At 41.5% G+C, this 18,496-nt stretch overlaps 1 protein-coding gene across 2 annotated transcripts; it reads right to left on the reverse strand.

Moving 5' to 3' along the window:
• Nucleotides 1-357: 357 nt before the first annotated feature.
• srm (spermidine synthase) lies at nucleotides 358-7,229 on the reverse strand. Of its 2 annotated transcripts, XM_039008283.1 has the most exons (8): nucleotides 6,970-7,229; nucleotides 6,089-6,209; nucleotides 5,841-5,933; nucleotides 5,572-5,725; nucleotides 5,367-5,450; nucleotides 4,880-5,025; nucleotides 1,617-1,739; nucleotides 358-1,466 (listed from the first exon to the last, which is right to left on the reverse strand). In XM_039008283.1, exons 1-8 carry the CDS (start codon nucleotides 7,098-7,100, stop codon nucleotides 1,449-1,451), a joined length of 870 nt encoding a protein of 289 aa, XP_038864211.1. In that variant the 5' UTR covers nucleotides 7,101-7,229; the 3' UTR covers nucleotides 358-1,448. The 2 variants fall into 2 exon arrangements, with proteins under 2 accessions (XP_038864211.1, XP_038864212.1); XM_039008284.1 differs by lacking the exons at nucleotides 358-1,466; nucleotides 1,617-1,739 and having other exon boundaries at nucleotides 4,929-5,025; nucleotides 5,285-5,450.
• Nucleotides 7,230-18,496: the final 11,267 nt, after the last annotated feature.

The following is an 18,496-nucleotide window of genomic DNA, read 5'->3' on the forward strand; positions in this document are numbered from 1 at the left end:
ATAAAAGGCATTGAGTACTTGACTCAAGACATTTCAGATTTTCATTTTTAATTAATTTGTGAAAATAATCTACAAACAATTCCACTTTGACATTATGGGGTATTGTGTGTAGGCCAATGACACAATCTCAATTTAATCCATGCTCTAACACAAAATATGAAGGGGTGTGAATACTTTCTGAAGGCACTGTGCAGTGGAAACAATTCTACATACAATGTGGGATTGAAACCTCATTGGTTCATCGCAATTTTCATGCCTGAGCTAGTTCAGGTGGATTTCTCACTTCATACAGTTTGTATAATCACTTGATTTTAGAAGAGATGTGGAGCTTTAAAACAGAGAAACAAGTCTCAGATATCCAGTTGACCTCAGATTTATTATATTTCCTAATTCTTATAAAAAAGATGATCTTAATGTTCATGTGTAACACCATTGCCTTGGACATAGGTTTAGTATGGATGCACTACTGATACGTACTCCATGGAGAACTAGAGTTTTCAATATTTCACACCTATGTTCATAACAAATCAGGTCCCCAAGAAATAAAAACCAAAAGGCATAATTTTGACATCAGTATTCTGGATTATTCCATACTAGATCAACAACCATATAGTACCAAATATAGGGATTGTATAGCAAAGGATAAGAAACCAACTAAATTGATGTGCAGTACATCCTCAGCATTCAATCAACTTACACATGTAACTTCATCTCCATTGGTGAATAAACTATATCTAAACAAGTGTTATATATGAAACAATCAACACTTCTGTTGACATTTTAAAGTGGTAATGTTCTCAACTCAACTTCTGACCTGAGCTTTTCCATTGTGGCAGATAATACATTTTCAACCAATATAAAATCATACCGTTCGTCTGCCTGGAGGTAAACTATGATAGAAACCACTTCAACAAATGTTGCCTACTGTAATGGAAAAACACAATCCAGGCACTATTGGATTATCTTGAATTATTTGGGTGAATGAGTTGACAGAGGTGCGAAGAGGAATACGTTTATCAGTTTTCTTTAAACCAGAGTGGGCATGTTTTGCAATTGAGTGTACCTTCATTTTAAGAGGTAATCTGGTCTTTATACAACCAAGTACTATGATTAAATCCATACTAATAATGTGATAGAATCACATTGCTCCAAAGAGTAGGGTATGAATGTTTTCCTTCCCACCTCATTTCCCAACTAGATGTTGACATAAGTGATTACCATTTAAGAATCAAGACATGACAAAAATTCCAGAACAAATAAATACAAATAGTTTGTAAGACTGGAAGGAAGCACTGGAAGGAATTAATACTCTCTGAAAAGAACAGAATTGCCCACTGAAGGTCTTTCCTTCCTGGTGGAGACCGAGAAAAGAGGCGTAGCAGCTGTTGTGTTGCTTCTGTTGCCAGAGAGAATCAGGTCAAGGATTAAGATTTTGTTCATCATGCCACTCATGCTTCACTCAGTACCTGTGAAGAGTAAAATAGTATGGATAAAAGTGAGACAAAGGACAGAAAATACCTGGTGTAGGAATTTCACTAGGGTGGGAGAAATGCCCTTAATTGCTGTATGAGGTGTCTGACACGTACAGTAAATGATTGTATTTGTAACAGGGTTACCTTTCTTGCAAATTCAGGGAGGATGAATGATGCTCTGTGGATCTCCGGGTTGTAATACCTCAGGTTCATACTTTCCACTTCATTTGTTGAGAGTTCTCTCACTGGATCTCTGAAAGCGGTTTGCTAAATACAAAAAGACAATTATTGTAAGAATATGGGACTGTGACTGACCTTGGAAAAAAAGTAATCACTACGGAAGTGGGTTTCAGAATGTTTTTAAATACTTTGCTTGTTTAGAGGCCTGAAATACGACTTTCTCACGTCTTGGAATAGACCTGTCAATGTAAGGTTCATACATGCATTATAAACCATCTGAAGTCATCTTTTAACATATGAATCCCAGAAATCCTTACATGCAATTATTTAAGGACTTCATGCATGTTAGTTAAGCGCATGCCTTTTTTGATCACAGTGAGAATAAATCAATAGAACAATTATGAATGCATCCAAAGTTAGATATACAGATAAAATGTTCTACAAGTTGGATTGGGAAGGATCTTAGACCATTCATCCATACGGAATCCTTCCAGATTCTTTATATCCTTAGTCTGCGCTTATGGAGTTCCCTCTTCAATTCAAACCACAGGTTTTCAATGGGTTTCAAGTCCAGAGACTGAGATGGCCATTAAATGTGGATTTTGATGTGTGCTTGGGGTTATCATCTTGCAGTCAAGTTTCAGCCTCCCCGCAGAGGCAACAATGTCCTGGTACGGGGTAAAGTTCATGATGTTGTTGACCTTAACAAGGGCCCCAGGACCAGTGAAAGCATAGTAGCCCCATAAAAGATCCACCATATTTTTACAGTAGGTGTGGGGTTATTTTCTGCTCATGCATTCTCATTTCGACATCAAAACCCACCACTGGTGTGTGTGTGTGTGGCCAAATGGCTCTATTTTCATGTAAACGCCTGGAGTTTGCTAAACGTCTTTGGCACTTGGATTGGAACCGAAGCTTTGCTCAGTATTAGACCTTGTTAGTGTCACTTCTCTCTTTCACTGCATTTATTCAGAAACAAAGTAGCCTAATCCCAAAAATATATTTAATTTAACTAGGCAAGTCAGTTAAAAGGCCCCTTTTTTCTCCACTTCCTGTCTGAATGACGTGCCCAAAGTAAACTGCCTGTTACTCAGGCCCTGAAGCCAGGATATGCATATAATTGGTACCATTGGAAAGAAAACAATGTAGGAGAGTATAACAATAGATATGGTGGGAGAAAATCCAAAGAAAAACCAACCAGAATTATTTTTTTTGAGAGACCATGCTCTTCCAATGACCAGTATAAGGGAATACTAAATTCTAGCTCCCAGGATGCAATTCCTATGGCTTCCACTGGGTGTCAGCAGTCTGTTCAAGGTTTCAGGCTTGTAACTTGAATAACGAATAAGAAATACGTTTTAGTACGAGGACACCGGCATGGAAATCCGTGTTTGCGCGCGCCAAGACGCACCTGCTAAAATCGGTTTCCTATTGAACATACTTCTTTCCGTAATAAATATTATAGTTTGATTACATTTTAGGGTATCTGAGGAATAAATACAAATGTATTTTGACTTGTTGAAACAAAGTTAAGGCGTAGATTTTCGGACTCCTTTCTTTGCATGTTGAACGAGTGGATTACTCAAATCGATGGTGCCAACTAAAGACTTTTTGGGATATAAAGAAGGATTTTTATCTAACAAAACGACACTACATGTTATAGCTGGAACACTGGATGAAAAATCAGAGGAATTTTCAAAATGTGAATATTTAATCGCTATTTGTAAATTTATGAAACCTGTGCCAGTGGAAAAATATTTTGATGTGTGGCGCCGTCCTCAAACAATCACATGGCATGCTTTCGCTGTAATAGTAACTGTAAATCGGACAGTGCAGTTAGATTAACAAGAATTTAAGCTTTCAACCGACATGACACTTGTATGTACCTAAATGTTTAATATTCACAATTTTTATGATTATTTATTTGAATTGCGTGCCCTCCAGTTTCACCGCTAGCTGGAGGCCTAGGCTTAATAAGTAATTAAGAACACATTTTTATTTTCAATGACAACTCACTGTTCCCCGGTAGGCCAACTGCCTTGTTCAGGGGCAGAATGACAGACTTTTACCTTGTCAGCTCGGGGATTTGATCCACTAGGCTACCTGCCGCCCTGGTTGGACAAGCAAATGTATAGGCTACAGATGAGATGGCATTTCAGCTGCAAATACATTGATAATTTTCAACCCGATCAGAAACATTGTGGTCACAATCTTACTTCCTAAATGGTATCACTGATGTCTCTTGTTGAATTTGGGTACTATTTCACGATAAGGATTTATCGTGGACTCCCGAGTGGCGCAGCATCTCAGTGCAAGAGGCTTCACTACAGTACCTGGTTCGAATCCAGGCTGTATCACATCCGACTGTGATTGGGAGTCCCATAGTGCGGCTCACAATTGGCCCAGCGTTGTCCGGGTTTGGCCGTCATTGTAAATAATAATTTGTTCTCAACTGACCTACCTAGTTAAAGGTTAAACATTTTAACGGTTTTTCTTTAATCCATTTAGATATCCTGGGCACAACACACATTAGTATTCATTCCATAGAGGCTATCAAAGGCAACTGTTTCCATTTTTTTATAGATAAGTACATTGTGGCCTGCCTTCCTGTAATGTCAATGATCCAAATCAATAATTCCATATTGTCCTTTTTTTTGTCAATCGCTGGCTTGTAACCTGATGAACAATGTTAATTGGCAGATGGAATAATTTCCAATTATGTTGTAAGGTTAAAGTAATGAGGTTACAGGATGGGCCCAAGCACACCTAAGAATTTATTTTAACTCGGTGCACACACCTGCATGGACGGAGAGCAACGACGTGGTACGTGGCGTTGTACACACACAGGCTTACACATAAGACACGCACTCTACACACACATGGATTTTGTATTGTAGATATGTGGTAGTAGAGTAGTGGCCTGAGGGCACACAATGTGTTGTGAAAAGTCTTATGAAATGTAATGTCATAACTGTCTTAATGTTGCTGGACCCCAGGAAGAGTAGCTGCTGCCTTGGCATCAGTTAATGGGGATCCTTCATAAATACAAATACATTTTCAGGGACCTTTTTTTGGCTGTTGAGCACTAGTTTCAAAACTACTTGCTTAAAAAGTATACAAAAACATTAACATGTCTTTAACTCATTAAATTCCATAGGTAATGAACCACTAAGAATTACGTTACTGAAGACAGAAAAAAGCTAACCGGGACAAAGACTGACACTTACAGCATTTTTACTGCACAGCATAAAGCCAATCTGACCACTTGGGTAGGTGGGAATGGTGCAGTAGGCATAATCTACCACTGGGAACAGTGTCTTGCAGAAGGTCCGCATCTCTTTAATCAGCTCCAAGTGGAGCCATTGACACTCTCCTGTGGAATTTAGAGGCAAACAAAAAAAGGTGGGTCAATTCCGTCAGTGTTATTGATCTAACCGACTGCTATAGAATCAAACTATTTCCTCACAGGGCAATAAGTAAGCTGCTGAGCAACATTTGCTGCAAATAAAGATAGGGATGGTCTTCTGACTCCCCTCACCAATTGAGCATTTATCTTATTGGCAATCTTGCTATAATAATGTGATATAGGTAGCAACAGGTTCCTGACAAGTTTAGATTGGCTGTCTATTTACCTCGATACTGCTATGAATTGCACACACTTTGCCATCTTTTTTCTATTAACGATATCTGAAGCGTCAGTAGAAATCATGTCACCTTGGCAACAAAGAATTCCACCATCTCGTAAGGCTGTCTTCATTAGTTCATAATAAGACTCTTTGAACAAACTCTCAGCAGGCCCTGTAACAGCAAGAAAAATATAAGTAACTGGATTAGACTTACAGAAAAGTGAACAAGCACACTAATTACACAGAAATATGAGTAAATAAAACACTCATGTCGCAGGCATCTGTTTCCTTACCAACAGGGTCAGATGAATCTGTTATAATGATGTCAAAGGCATCCTGGTTCTGTTTCATGAACTCAAATCCATCCCCAACATTCAGAGTGAGTTTGGGACTGAAGAACCCTTGCGCCATACCAGGGAGGTATTTCTTCGACACATTGATTACATCCTTAAGGGCAAAGTGAATATTATAACAAACTTCACACTTCTGTGTCTTCTATGCTGTTACCAGTCAATTATATTTTGAGAAAAGAGCACGATTCCAGTCAGTGTTTGGTACCTACCTCATCGATTTCACACTGAACCACTGATTCAACAAGTGGGTGCTTTACCACTTCTCTCAGGACGCCACCATCTCCCCCACCAATAATCAGGACCTGCAAAGAGAAGGGAATATTCATTATAATAAGTGATACAAGACACCAAATTCCAAAACTTCCCCAAAAGGTAATCTGTCCTGGATTCTCTACAAGGCACAATTAAGTCTTGTAGTATAATATGTTCAACTGAATTTATGGTGGGATGACTATACCTTTTTGGGGCAAGGGTGGGAGCACAGAGGTAGGTTGGCTATCATTTCTTGGTAGGAAAACTCATCTCTCTCTGTGCATTGAATAACTCCATCCAGCACAAGTACATTTCCATAGGTTTTGCTGAAAATATATGGTATGAGATTACTTACTTGAATGACTAATTAGTGCAAACAAATAACCCCAGAAACCACTAGAAGAGCAGGAACAGGTCAAAAATGGACAGACTGGATGTGGTTGCATGATAATAAATCAGGGATGGGTTAGGGGTGTCAAATACAAGTCATGACTGGCAAGATAAAGCTAGCAACCTAGTTAGCCAACTAACGTTATGTATATGAGACAAGTTGTGCCAAGACATGCTAACTAATGTAGGCCTACTTACGTTACTTAGCACACATAATATTGCAGCAATTTCAATGACGAAAGTGAGAGATGGCAACATTTGGGTTCATGACATCTGGCAAGTTAAACTAGCTAGATAGTTAGCTTTGGCTAGCTAACGAGCTAACATGAACAAAATGACCGCGACACACAATCAAAACAAATAACTAGCTAGAAAACCTTGGGACACATTTCCTCCCTTAGAACCAATTAGGTAACTATAGTAGCTAGGTTAACGACGTTAATGTATTGCTGTCAGCTAGCTAGGTAGATACGTTTGCTAGCTAATTAACGTGAGCTAACTAGTTAGCGCTAGCTAAACTTCTAGCAATAATGATTAGATGAGAGATCAGTTACTTAACCTTTCAATTTTAAAAGCAGCCTAAATACTAGCTAGCCAGCCACTCAGCGTTACATAACTAGCTAACTTGGCTAGCATAAACAGTTGTATTGCTGGCTAGCTAGCGTTAGCAACCTAGTTAAATAGCTAGCTACTTACCTCCTGAAAACCATGACATCTTGAAATTTAGATTTTTGTTGGTAAAGAACCTCTTCTACTTGCAGACTCATCGCTTGTCCAGGCCATAACGTACACGTTTCTGTGAACCATCCGTCTTTTATGCTGTCCATTATTGATGCAGTCAAAGTTTACAGTTCGTTATATTAACAAACAAAAAATATTTGTTAATGTTTCATTCAAAATAAATCTGACTGAGTTGTGAACCACGTTGGGGCGTGTAGCATGCCTTCTTCGCTTTGGTATCTTCTTCGGTGGGTTTATCAGCGGTTGGCATCCAACGTTATGTTTCATTACCGCCACCTACTGTACTGGAGTGTGGGACAGAGAGGGAGAAGCTAAATCCCACCTGCCAGCCCGTTGCTCTTAAAAATATATAAAATATTTGAGACTATATCTAATGACGTTCTACTCAATATAATCTTTAAACTAATTTCCTGTATCCCCCTTCTTCCTCAAACTAGATCTCAGCTTCCCTCTGATACTGCCCACACTATAGCAATATTTAGGCTCCTGAGTGGCGCAGAGGTCTAAGGCACTGCATTGCTGTGCTAGAGGCGTCACTACATATCCTGATCCGATCCTGGGCTGTATCACAACCGGCCGTGATCGGGTGGCGCACAATTGGCCCAGCGTCGTCCGGGTTAGGGGAGGTTTTGGCCAGGGTAGGGCATCATTGTAAATAAGAATTTGTTCTTAACTGACTTGCCTAAGACGTGGATGTTGATTTAAGGCAGCCCCCCGCCCCTCTCTGATTCAGAGGGGTTGGGTTAAATGCATTAGACACATTTTAGTTGAAGGCATGCAGTTGTACAACTGACTAGGTATCCCCCTTTCCTTTTACCTTAAAGGTTAAATAAAAAATAAAATATGCTCCATGGTCTCTGTTTCCTGGCAATAATCACACTTTCCTGTTGGATGCTTTCCTATCACATTTAAAGTCTTATTCAACCGGCTTTGTTCCACCCGTAATCTAGTAAAAATAGCCTCCTCTCTTCTGTCCTTTGCTGCCGTCCCTGACTTTCCTCTGTACTTGAAATACATGCCTGCCCTTAGTATCTCTATTCCCCTGCTCCTGCCATCTCTGCATCATCACTGTCCATAACAGGCCTTTTGCCTCTGCCTTGCTCATTGAAACTGCAACATCAACATCCCCACTACTAAGTGCTTGTTTAGCCAGTACATCAACTGCCTCATTCCCCTCCACCCCACATGGGCTGGGAAGAAAGTAAATATTCTGTATACCCATCTGTCTAATCCTGCCATGGGTTTGTAGTACATCCTAAATTAGGTCTCGTCTGCTACGTAATCTAAAGGACTGCAGACTCATCAACATCGCATATGAATCAGAGAAAAGAATTACTCTGTCTGGTTTAACTTCTTCCACCCACTGCAAGGCCAACAGTAACGCCATCAGCTCCGCCGTATATACACAGTACAGCCAGATGATCTGTAATGATCCGTCCTGTCCTTGGATCTTTTGAACCATCTGTGTAAATGGCCACAGAATCCTGATACACAGTATCCAGACGTCTATTAAACAAATCAGATCAACACCCTCCCTTTCTTTCAGTAGTCTCTCCAACACTAGATGAACGAATGGAGGCGGGAGTAGCTTGACTTTGGTATCATGGCGTTCAAACATTTTGTTTGTGCATGGCGTCACCTACTGTGCCGTAGTGTGTGGTCGATCGTGTTAGATTTTGTGATACAAAAAATTGAAAGGAAGTGTGAAAAAATGACCACCAACTAACCCTACATCAATTTACCACTATTTCATACAAATTAAATCACCACCCCATTCCACTACTTTGACAGTGGTGGTCAGTGTGGTTTAAGATGATGATATTTATTTTTTTATGAGCATGGCCTTATTTCTTTTACAGCATATTTCGGACGACTGTCATTCCTATTCCATTCACCCAGCTCAATGTATCGTCGATAGGTTTTGGCCTTTACATGATACTCAAATTTTCTCTATACCCATCATGAGGTTGCTACAACCTAGCCTATGAATGAAAGTTTACAACGTAGGTGCACAGGTCAAGAGAAATTTGAGTAATCAAGGTGACAGACATTGACAAATTCAATACCGCCTTGCACAATGCTGCCTGCATCTAACTGCAACTGTTGGACTTATAACACCCTAGATCAAACAAGAGCTTCTATTAGACAAATTCAGGTATGTTTTTCAACGTTTCATTCCGTTTGCGAAACGTTTTTCAACAGAATCGTCAGAATGAATACACCCCATATCACACACAAACACAGTTAACTTTTATAGCAGCCACATACAAACAGCATAATCCCTTTGAACGCTGGATGATTCCTTCTCGCATCTACGCGCTCTCATTCTCTCACCTTTTCCCTTCAGTCCACAACACATCAGCTGACTGTGACCAGGCAACAAAAATCTTTCCAAGCCAAACTTGCATATCATAACCGCTACACACAGCCTACATCGTTGTCAACATATTAGCTAACGTCAAGTAAACATAGCTACAAGAACTAACGTGTTAGTAAACCCGCTACAATCATGCAGTACAGTGTACAGTTAAGCAAGCAGTTACACCGGCAGGCCTCAGTGTGTAAAGGAGTGCATAACTGGCTGCAGGGAAGTCAGGTGCAGGAGAGCAGAAATGGGTAGCAAACGGAGCCCTTTATTGAGGCGAACAAAACACGGCACTCAGAAAACTAAACACACTCAGGTTACAATAACCCGGCGCAAACCAGCCTGGAGTACACGTACATTTACATACAGTGGGGAGAACAAGTATTTGATACACTGCCGATTTTGCAGGTTTTCCTACTTACAAAGCATGTAGAGGTCTGTAATTTTTATCATAGGTACACTTCAACTGTGAGAGATGGAATCTAAAACAAAAATCCAGAAAATCACATTGTATGATTTTTAAGTAATTAATTTGCATTTTATTGCATGACATAAGTATTTGATAACCTACCAACCAGTAAGAATTCCGGCTCTCACAGACCTGTTAGTTTTTCTTTAAGAAGCCCTCCTGTTCTCCACTCATTACCTGTATTAACTGCACCTGTTTGAACTCGTTACCTGTATAAAAGACACCTGTCCACACACTCAATCAAACAGACTCCAACCTCTCCACAATGGCCAAGACCAGAGAGCTGTGTAAGGACATCAGGGATACAATTGTAGACCTGCACAAGGCTGGGATGGGCTACAGGACAATAGGCAAGCAGCTTGGTGAGAAGGCAACAACTGTTGGTGACTGTTGGCGCAATTATTAGAAAATGGAAGAAGTTCAAGATGACGGTCAATCACCCTTGGTCTGGGGCTCCATGCAAGATCTCACCTCGTGGGGCATCAATGATCATGAGGAAGGTGAGGGATCAGCCCAGAACTACACGGCAGGACCTGGTCAATGACCTGAAGAGAGCTGGGACCACAGTCTCAAAGACAACCATTAGTAACACACTACGCCGTCATGGATTAAAATCCTGCAGCGCACGCAAGGTCCCCCTGCTCAAGCCAGCGCATGTCCAGGCCCCTCTGAAGTTTGCCAATGACCATCTGGATGATCCAGAGGAGGAATGGGAGAAGGTCATGTGGTCTGACGAGACAAAAATAGCTTTTTGGTCTAAACTCCACTCGCTGTGTTTGGAGGAAGAAGAAGGATGAGTACAACCCCAAGAACACCATCCCAACCGTGAAGCATGGAGGTGGAAACATCATTCTTTGGGGATGCTTTTCTGCAAAGGGGACAGGACGACTGCACCGTATTGAGGGGAGGATGGATGGGGCCATGTATCGCGAGATCTTGGCCAACAGCCTCCTTCCCTCAGTAAGAGCATTGAAGATGGGTCGTGGGTGGGTCTTCCAGCATGACAACGACCTGAAACACACAGCCAGGGCAACTGAGTGGCTCCGTAAGAAGCATCTCAAGGTCCTGGAGTGGCCTAGCCAGTCTCCAGACCTGAACCCAATAGAAAATCTTTGGAGGGAGCTGAAAGTCCGTATTGCCCAGCGACAGCCTCGAAACCTGAAGGATCTGGAGAAGGTCTGTATGGAGGAGTGGGCCAAAATCCCTGCTGCAGTGTGTGCAAACCTGGTCAAGAACTACAGAAAACGTATGATCTCTGTAAATGCAAACAAAGGTTTCTGTACCAAATATTAAGTTCTGCTTTTCTGATGTATCAAATACTTATGTCATGCAATAAAATGCAAATTAATTACTTAAAAATCATACAATGTGATTTTCTGGATTTTTGTTTTAGATTCCGTCTCTCACAGTTGAAGTGTACCTATGATAAAAATTACAAACCTCTACATGCTTTGTAAGTAGGAAAACCTGCAAAATCGGCAGTGTATCAAATACTTGTTCTCCCCACTGTATAACAAGACATGGGGGGAAACAGAGGGTTATATGCAAGATGAGTAATGAGGGAATGCAAACCAGGTGTGCGGGAAAACAAGACAAAACAAATGGAAAATGAAAGGTGAATCGGCGATGGCTAGAAGACCGGTGACGTCGACCGCAGAACGTCGCCCGAACAAGGAGAGGGACCGACCTCGGCGGAAGTCGTGACACAGTGGCAATACATTTATAAAACCAAAAGCTTACCTTGACTTGGAAGAGTTCCAGTGTTGGATAGCCATAGCCAATTAGGTAACATAGCATCCTTCTCTTTTTGAGCCGGGTGTTTGAGTAGGCAAAACTGGCTAACTGCATTCTCTAGCTAAAAAAATACAAAATCTCTCTTGCTTCTCCTTAATTTTTAAATAATTACATTTGTTCAAAACTGTTCAACAATTGTCTTTCTTTGAGTCAACTACTCACCACATTTTATGCACTGCAGTGCTAGCTATCTGTAGTTTATGCTTTCAGTACTAGATTAATTCTGATCCTTTGATTGGGTGGACAACATGTCAGTACATGCTGCAAGAGCTCTGATAGGTTGGAGGACTGTCCTCCAGAAGTTGTCATAATTACTGTGTAAGTATGGAAGGGGGTGGGAACCACGATCCTCCTAGATTTTGTATTGTATTGTTTGTATTAAGTCAATGTATCCAGAGGCTACACCATGACTCTACCCTAGAGAGTGCTGTTGAGGCTACTGTAGACCTTCATTGCAAAACAGTGTTTTTTAATCAATTATTTGGTGACGTTAATATATTTAGTATAGTTATCTAAAAGGATAATTTTAATGTTTCACTATTTTTATTTGTATGAAATTCACTGAGGATGGTCCTCCCCTTCCTCCTCTGAGGAGTCTCCACTGTGCTTTGACCCTAACTGATACTACACCAGGCTAGGGGTTTTCTAGTTCCCACCACAACTTTACTTCTTGTGTTTCTCTTCTTTTTCGCCACTGTAACCCACTCATTCTCACTCTGTGCTATTATCTTCACCCGACTCACTAGCAGTTTAAAACAAAACCACAGTTTCCTCCATCTTTTCCTATACTCTCCTTCATTCCGAATCATCCGGCCGCTCTTTGAGCCACCTTCTGTTCTACTCTGACCCTAGCCCAATATTGGACTAAAGGAGCCTAACGTTACTCCTTAGTCCAAGGACCTTACATGTTCTGTTTAAAGGCCGAATTGGCTCAGGAAGCCAAAACAGACAAAAACTCAATCTAAATGTGAATTGATTCTCAATTGCGGTACGGTTCTAGAAACATAAATCCCTCTACTTTCACATCACATCAAAATAATTTCATAAATGCAAAATACACTGTTTTAACACATCTGCAGCAAACAGTATTTTTCAGTGAAAACACATTTGTGGCACCTGTCTTCCGTTTACACACAGGTGTTCAGAGACTCAGATAGCTAATTAGCACAGGTGGTCCACTCTGTCTTCCATCTGTTTTCCGTAAACAAGCGCCGTAACATGGAAATATGGCCATGTGGGAACCCTAACCCTATAAAAGGTGCGTATCAATGTAACCTTTATTTTATTATTATTTATTGACGATATGAAAGATAAAAGGTCCTTATTCTTCCAAAACCGTACCGCAAGCGATGCGTATTCATTTTCAGACCAAGCACCACAGCTTTTAAGAAAACTACCCCCTACAGAAGATGCCTTCGTCCAATTACTTATGTGTAATGTAATGGAACTGAGAGTCATGATCAAGGGCTACTCTGACCCTGGCAACCTAAACCTGTCTCTCACGCACTGGACACTCCTGATCCTCAGCAACATGGGCACTCCCACAATTGACACGTTTTTTTTCGTCACCGATACTACACATTCCTTTGTCCCATGCCCTCCTGCACACTTCTCACATCTCGGAATCTCCCTACTACACACTGCTACAACATGACCATAAGCTTGGCATCTGAAACACCTTAATGGGTTCAGCACAAAAGCTCTCATGGGATAACTGACATATCCTAACATGACTTTATCAGATAAAGACTCTGCTTCAAAACTCAAAAGGACAGACAGTGTCTTCTCAGTTTCACCACGCTCGCCATCAGGTCTACTTCACACCAAACGGCGGGCGTCACAGACTCAGGGAATCTTCAATTTCAGTTGCATCACCTCAACCCTTAATGTCACCCCAGTAATCACTCCTTTCAAAGGCACCCTGCTCCGGAGAGCAAAGCAAGTCACAGGTCTTGTCCCTAGGCGAGTGACACAAAGTGCCTTTTCCCTCTGGATGGAAGAAACAAAGAAGATCATCACAAGTCCACTTCAAGCTACCTTTACCGACTTCACAGTACCCAACTTCTTTTCTACCCAGCCTGATACTACATATGGATCAGCCAAAAGGCAGGGATCCACTTTCTCCAAAAATGCAACTCCCACTGGGCCCGAATCATCCTTTGCATGACCTTCGGGCGAGGCTCAGACCACAGGTAATTCATCTTCAATCTTGTCAAGTAAAATTTCTGAGCCATCAGTATTTGGCCCCATTCTTCCTCAACACACATCTTCCCAATGCACTTGGCTCTTCTCCTTCTTCCTCGCTGTCCATAACCACATCTACCCGTTCACCATGCTCATACCGTGCCTTCATCCGCTGTACTGCTTGCAGAACATGCACTGATGGCCTTTCTCCAATACCCACCTTCTCTTCCTTAGCCCAATTTACTAGTCTGGCTATCTCCGGCCTCTCCATGCTCACAAAATATGGGTTACTCTGCCCGCTTGTTGACATCAACCAGTACGTCACATTATGACGCACCTAGCATGCGTTCTTCTTCTGTGATGTTTTATGGCGAATGACACGCAAAAAGATGACTGCACCTCTACATGCGTCTTCCTGAAGAAATGTGCCTGTCCATTAGGCTGCCTTCCTTGAACCCTCCATAAAGGTACACGTGAACTTAAAAATATACACTTCCGTTCAAAAGTTTGGGGGGCACTTAGAAATGTCCTTGTTTTTGAAAAGAAAAGCACATTTCTTGTCCATTAAAATAACAAATTTATCAGAAATACAGTGTAGACATTGTTAATGTTGTAAATGACTAGTGTAGGTGGAAACGGCAGATTTTTTATGGAATATCTACATAGGTGTACAGAGGCCCATTATCAGCAACCATCACTCCTGTGTTCCAATGGCACGTTGTGTTAGCTAATCCAAGTTTATCATTTTAAAAGGCTAATTGATCATTAGAAAACCCTTTTGCAATTATGTTAGCACAGCTGAAAACTGTTGTTCTGATTAAAGAAGCAATACAACTGGCCTTTTTTTGACTAGTTGAGTATCTGGAGCATCTGCATTTGTGGGTTCGATTACAGGCTCAAAATGGCCAGAAGCAAAGAACTTTCTTCTGAAACTTGTCAGTCTATTTTAGTTCAGACTCCTCAAGTCCTCAACTGGCACCTTCATTAAATAGTACCCGCAAAACACCAGTCAACGTCAACAGTGAAGAGGCGACTCCGGGATGCTGGCCTTCTAGGCAGAGTTCCTCTGTCCAGTGTCTGTGTTCTTTTGCCCATCTTAATCTTTTATTTTTATTGGCCAGTCTGAGATATGGCTTTTTCTTTGCAACTCTGTCTAGAAGGCCAGCACCCAGGAGTCAAATGTAATCTATTACTTCTGTACTGCCATAGTAGTAGCATATACTCAGATCCGGGCGGCCCTATACGCTCACTACGCAAGTTGCCTGGGGCCCCGCAAATTACGCAAAGGCCCCGCTTCCCCCTCGTGTCAAAGCAGGTGTCAATGTTTACAACTTCGATGAGAGGATGAAGCGGAACTATCCTTCATGAACAGAGAAAAACAACATGGAGAGTGAATTGCGGGAACAGCAAGTTTGATGTCAGCAAATAACACTAACATTAGGTTGATGTGCTAGCTTGCAGTGCATCTCTCTCTAGTCTGTCTGTCTTGCTAACCTAGCTGGGCAGTGCATCTCTTGGTCTGTCTGTGTCTTGCTTGCCAGCCACTTCCAGGGCTGTGACTTTGTGCCTGACAAAAGTGAGAGTGAAATACAACTATTTATTACGTTTGATAAACGCCAATGGGCAACGGTGTTTATAATTTGCAGCTGGGAAAAGATAACTGCGTCGTGTGTGAACATGCGTTCATATTCACGTGCACGAAATGAAACTTGCACTTTCCAGCAGCAACCTCTGGAGACAAGTCCAGACAATATATGGGCGTGATGGCACTCCGCATAGGTGCACAATTTTAAAATAAGACAATAATTATCTAGTCTCTCAGTCAAGGTTTAGTTACAACTCTGGACTAATGCAAGATGGAAAGCAATGGATTGACATTGACTATTGATTTATATATTGAATTTAAAATGTTGATTAGCTGTGCATACTGGGAAATACGGATGCACATCTCTCAGTAAATAATAACCATCAAGTATTCAGCCAAGCCATAGTATAAATAGTATTTTATATTTGAAAATGTATAAAAAGGAAATCTGGGGGAGCCAGTTTGAATGGGCCTGATGCAGCTGATAAAATGTATAATAGTATTGTTATCTATAATTTACAGGTGCTGTGCTTAAGTTTGTCAGTAGAAGAGATGCTGGATCATCAACCAGTACAAGCACCTACTCAGTTGATCCACATCCAGCCTCAGACAGTACTAACACAGACCCAGTACAGCCGGCTTCAGCAAATACTAAAACAGACCCAGTACTGGCAGCTCAGCAAGTACTAACAGACCCAGTACAGCTGGCTTCAGCAAGTACTAACACAGACCCAGTACAGCTGGCTTCAGCAAGTACTAACACAGACCCAGGTGAAGTACAGGCAGCCTCAGCCAGTACTAGCACACCCAGAGGTGTTCAGCCAGCATCAGATACAATAAGCTCAGACCCTAATAGAACAGTTGCTGCTCCACCAAATGACCCAGCAGATTGGCCCCCAGTGTTAACAGACTTTATGAGGACTGAGTTTGTGCACAGAGGTTCATTCAAACCAGGACTGTATTTTTCTTACCCTAAAGACAAGTCTAGAAGAGGTTTCCATTCAGGCTTATTACAGAGACAGATGTCAAGAGACAGATGTCAAATGGGGAAAAGATTACCAGGAGCTGGCTTTCATACTCAATCAAAAACAACGCTGTGTATTGTTTTTGCTGTAAGCTCTTTTCTACAAAAGACTACAAAATAATAAAGGAAGGCGTGAATGACTGGTCAAATATCTACGCCATTCTGAAACACCATGAGGGTAGTCCTGAACACACACACAATATGATTAAGTGGAGAGAACTTGATCTGTGCCTAAGTCGGGGACAGACTCTTGACCAGATACAAATGACAATTTTGGGGGCTGAAAGAAAGATGGCGGGATGTCCTTACACGTTTAATAAGTATCACCCAGTCTCTGGCGGAAAGAAAGATGGTGAGATGTCCTTACACGTTTACTAATAATCACACAGTCTCTGGCGGAAAGAAACCTAGCATTCAGGTGTTCATCAGACAAACTCTTCCAACCAGATAATGGAAACTTCCTAAAAGAGGTTGAATTAATGGCAAAAATTTGACCCCGTTATGGAAAATAATCTCAGCAAAATTAAAGATGGAGAGACACATCCTCGTTACCTTGGGAAGCGCACACAGAATGAGCGGATACAGATTGTGAGTGACAAGATTCTGGAAGCAATAGTGACTCAAGTAAGAGACTCAAAGTACTTCTCCATTATCTTGGACTGTACACCTGACATTAGTCACCAGGAGCAAATGTCCATTATTCTGAGAAGCATGGCTTTAAAGGGAAAGCCAGAGATCAAGGAGCACATCCTCGGCTTTGTGAATGTTGAGGTTACAACAGGCTTGAATCTGTCCACTGTCATCTTAGATAAGCTAAACGAGCTGAAAATTCAATTTGAAGCTTGCAGAGGGCAAGCTTAAAATAATGGGGCCAACGTGAAGGGCAAGTACCAAGGTGTACAATCCAGACTGCTAAAAAAAAAATCCCAGAGCCGTGTTCATCCCATGTGGAGCACATACTCTAAATCTTGTCATTGTAGATGCTGCCAAATCTTCAAAAGATGCAGTTGGGTTTTTTGGGCATGTGCAAAAGCTCTTAACCTTCTTTTCAGCTGGCACACAAAGATTGAGTGTTTTGAAGAAACACGGGAACATAACCGTGAAGTCATGGAGTGATGCAAGATGGGAGAGTAGGCTCCAAAGTGTTCATGCAATCAGGTATCAGGCTTCTGAGGTTTGGGAGGCATTACTGGAAGCCAGACAGATGATCAACGATCCTGTGGCCAAAGTGAAGGCACAAGCACTTGCAGAGGAAGTTGGGTCCTACCGCTTCTTGATTTGCTGTGTCGTATGTGTGATACTGACAATGACAAACAAGGTGAACAAGCTCCTCCAATCCACCTCAATGCAGTTAGATATCGCAGTGAATTTAATCTCAAATGCAAAGACCTCTCTCACTACATACCAGGAAACTGGATTGTCTGAGGCCCAGACAACAGCCAAAAGCATTTGTGAAGAAATTAATGTGGAGGCTGTTCTGAAAGAGAAGAGACTGTGAAACAGCAAAACACATTTCAGCTATGAGGCTCCTGATGAACCAGTGACTGATGCACTGAAAAACCTTGAAGTCAACTACTTCAACATTCAACACAGCGACTCCGCTGTGACATCCATGGATGAGAAATTTGAAACACTCAACCAGGTGAAAACCAAATATGGAGTGCTGCTGAACTTCAGCACTGCCTCTCAGATGTCCAGTGAATCTTTAAAGGCTCAGTGCATGGAAGTTGAAAACTCTAACCTTCAGAGATGACTGTGACATCAGTGGAATGGATCTGACACACGTCATTCAGAATTTACCCGATCTGCCATCAGATAAGATGACTGCATTTGAGCTGCTTTCCTTTCTCTGTGAGAAAAACCTGGAGGAACTAAAAAAAAAAAACTGGAGGAATTCAATAAATATTGTTTGTTTATACCTCCTTCTGTTCTGTATAGGTCTACTTATTCTTAGACCGACAGATGGAGCAAAATGTTTTAAAGGAGGGAGGATTGTAGTGGGAGCACTGGGGTGTCAGGTGTGAGTGTGTGGCAATGGCAATCGGTTTACATGTCTCACGG

The sequence above is a fragment of the Salvelinus namaycush genome, chromosome 14 (assembly GCF_016432855.1).
Source record: "Salvelinus namaycush isolate Seneca chromosome 14, SaNama_1.0, whole genome shotgun sequence".
NCBI classification, from domain to species: domain Eukaryota; kingdom Metazoa; phylum Chordata; class Actinopteri; order Salmoniformes; family Salmonidae; genus Salvelinus; species Salvelinus namaycush.

Bases quoted from the DNA above. Each gene is read 5' to 3' on its own strand.
- srm (XM_039008283.1), bottom strand. From the start codon at position 7,100: ATGGACAGCATAAAAGACGGATGGTTCACAGAAACGTGTACGTTATGG. The intron at 5,934-6,088 runs GTATAGTCATCC...TTCTCTTTGCAG, and splicing joins CCCACCCTTGCCCCAAAAAG to GTCCTGATTATTGGTGGGGG. The intron at 5,726-5,840 runs GTAGGTACCAAA...TTTGCCCTTAAG, and splicing joins TTCAGTGTGAAATCGATGAG to GATGTAATCAATGTGTCGAA.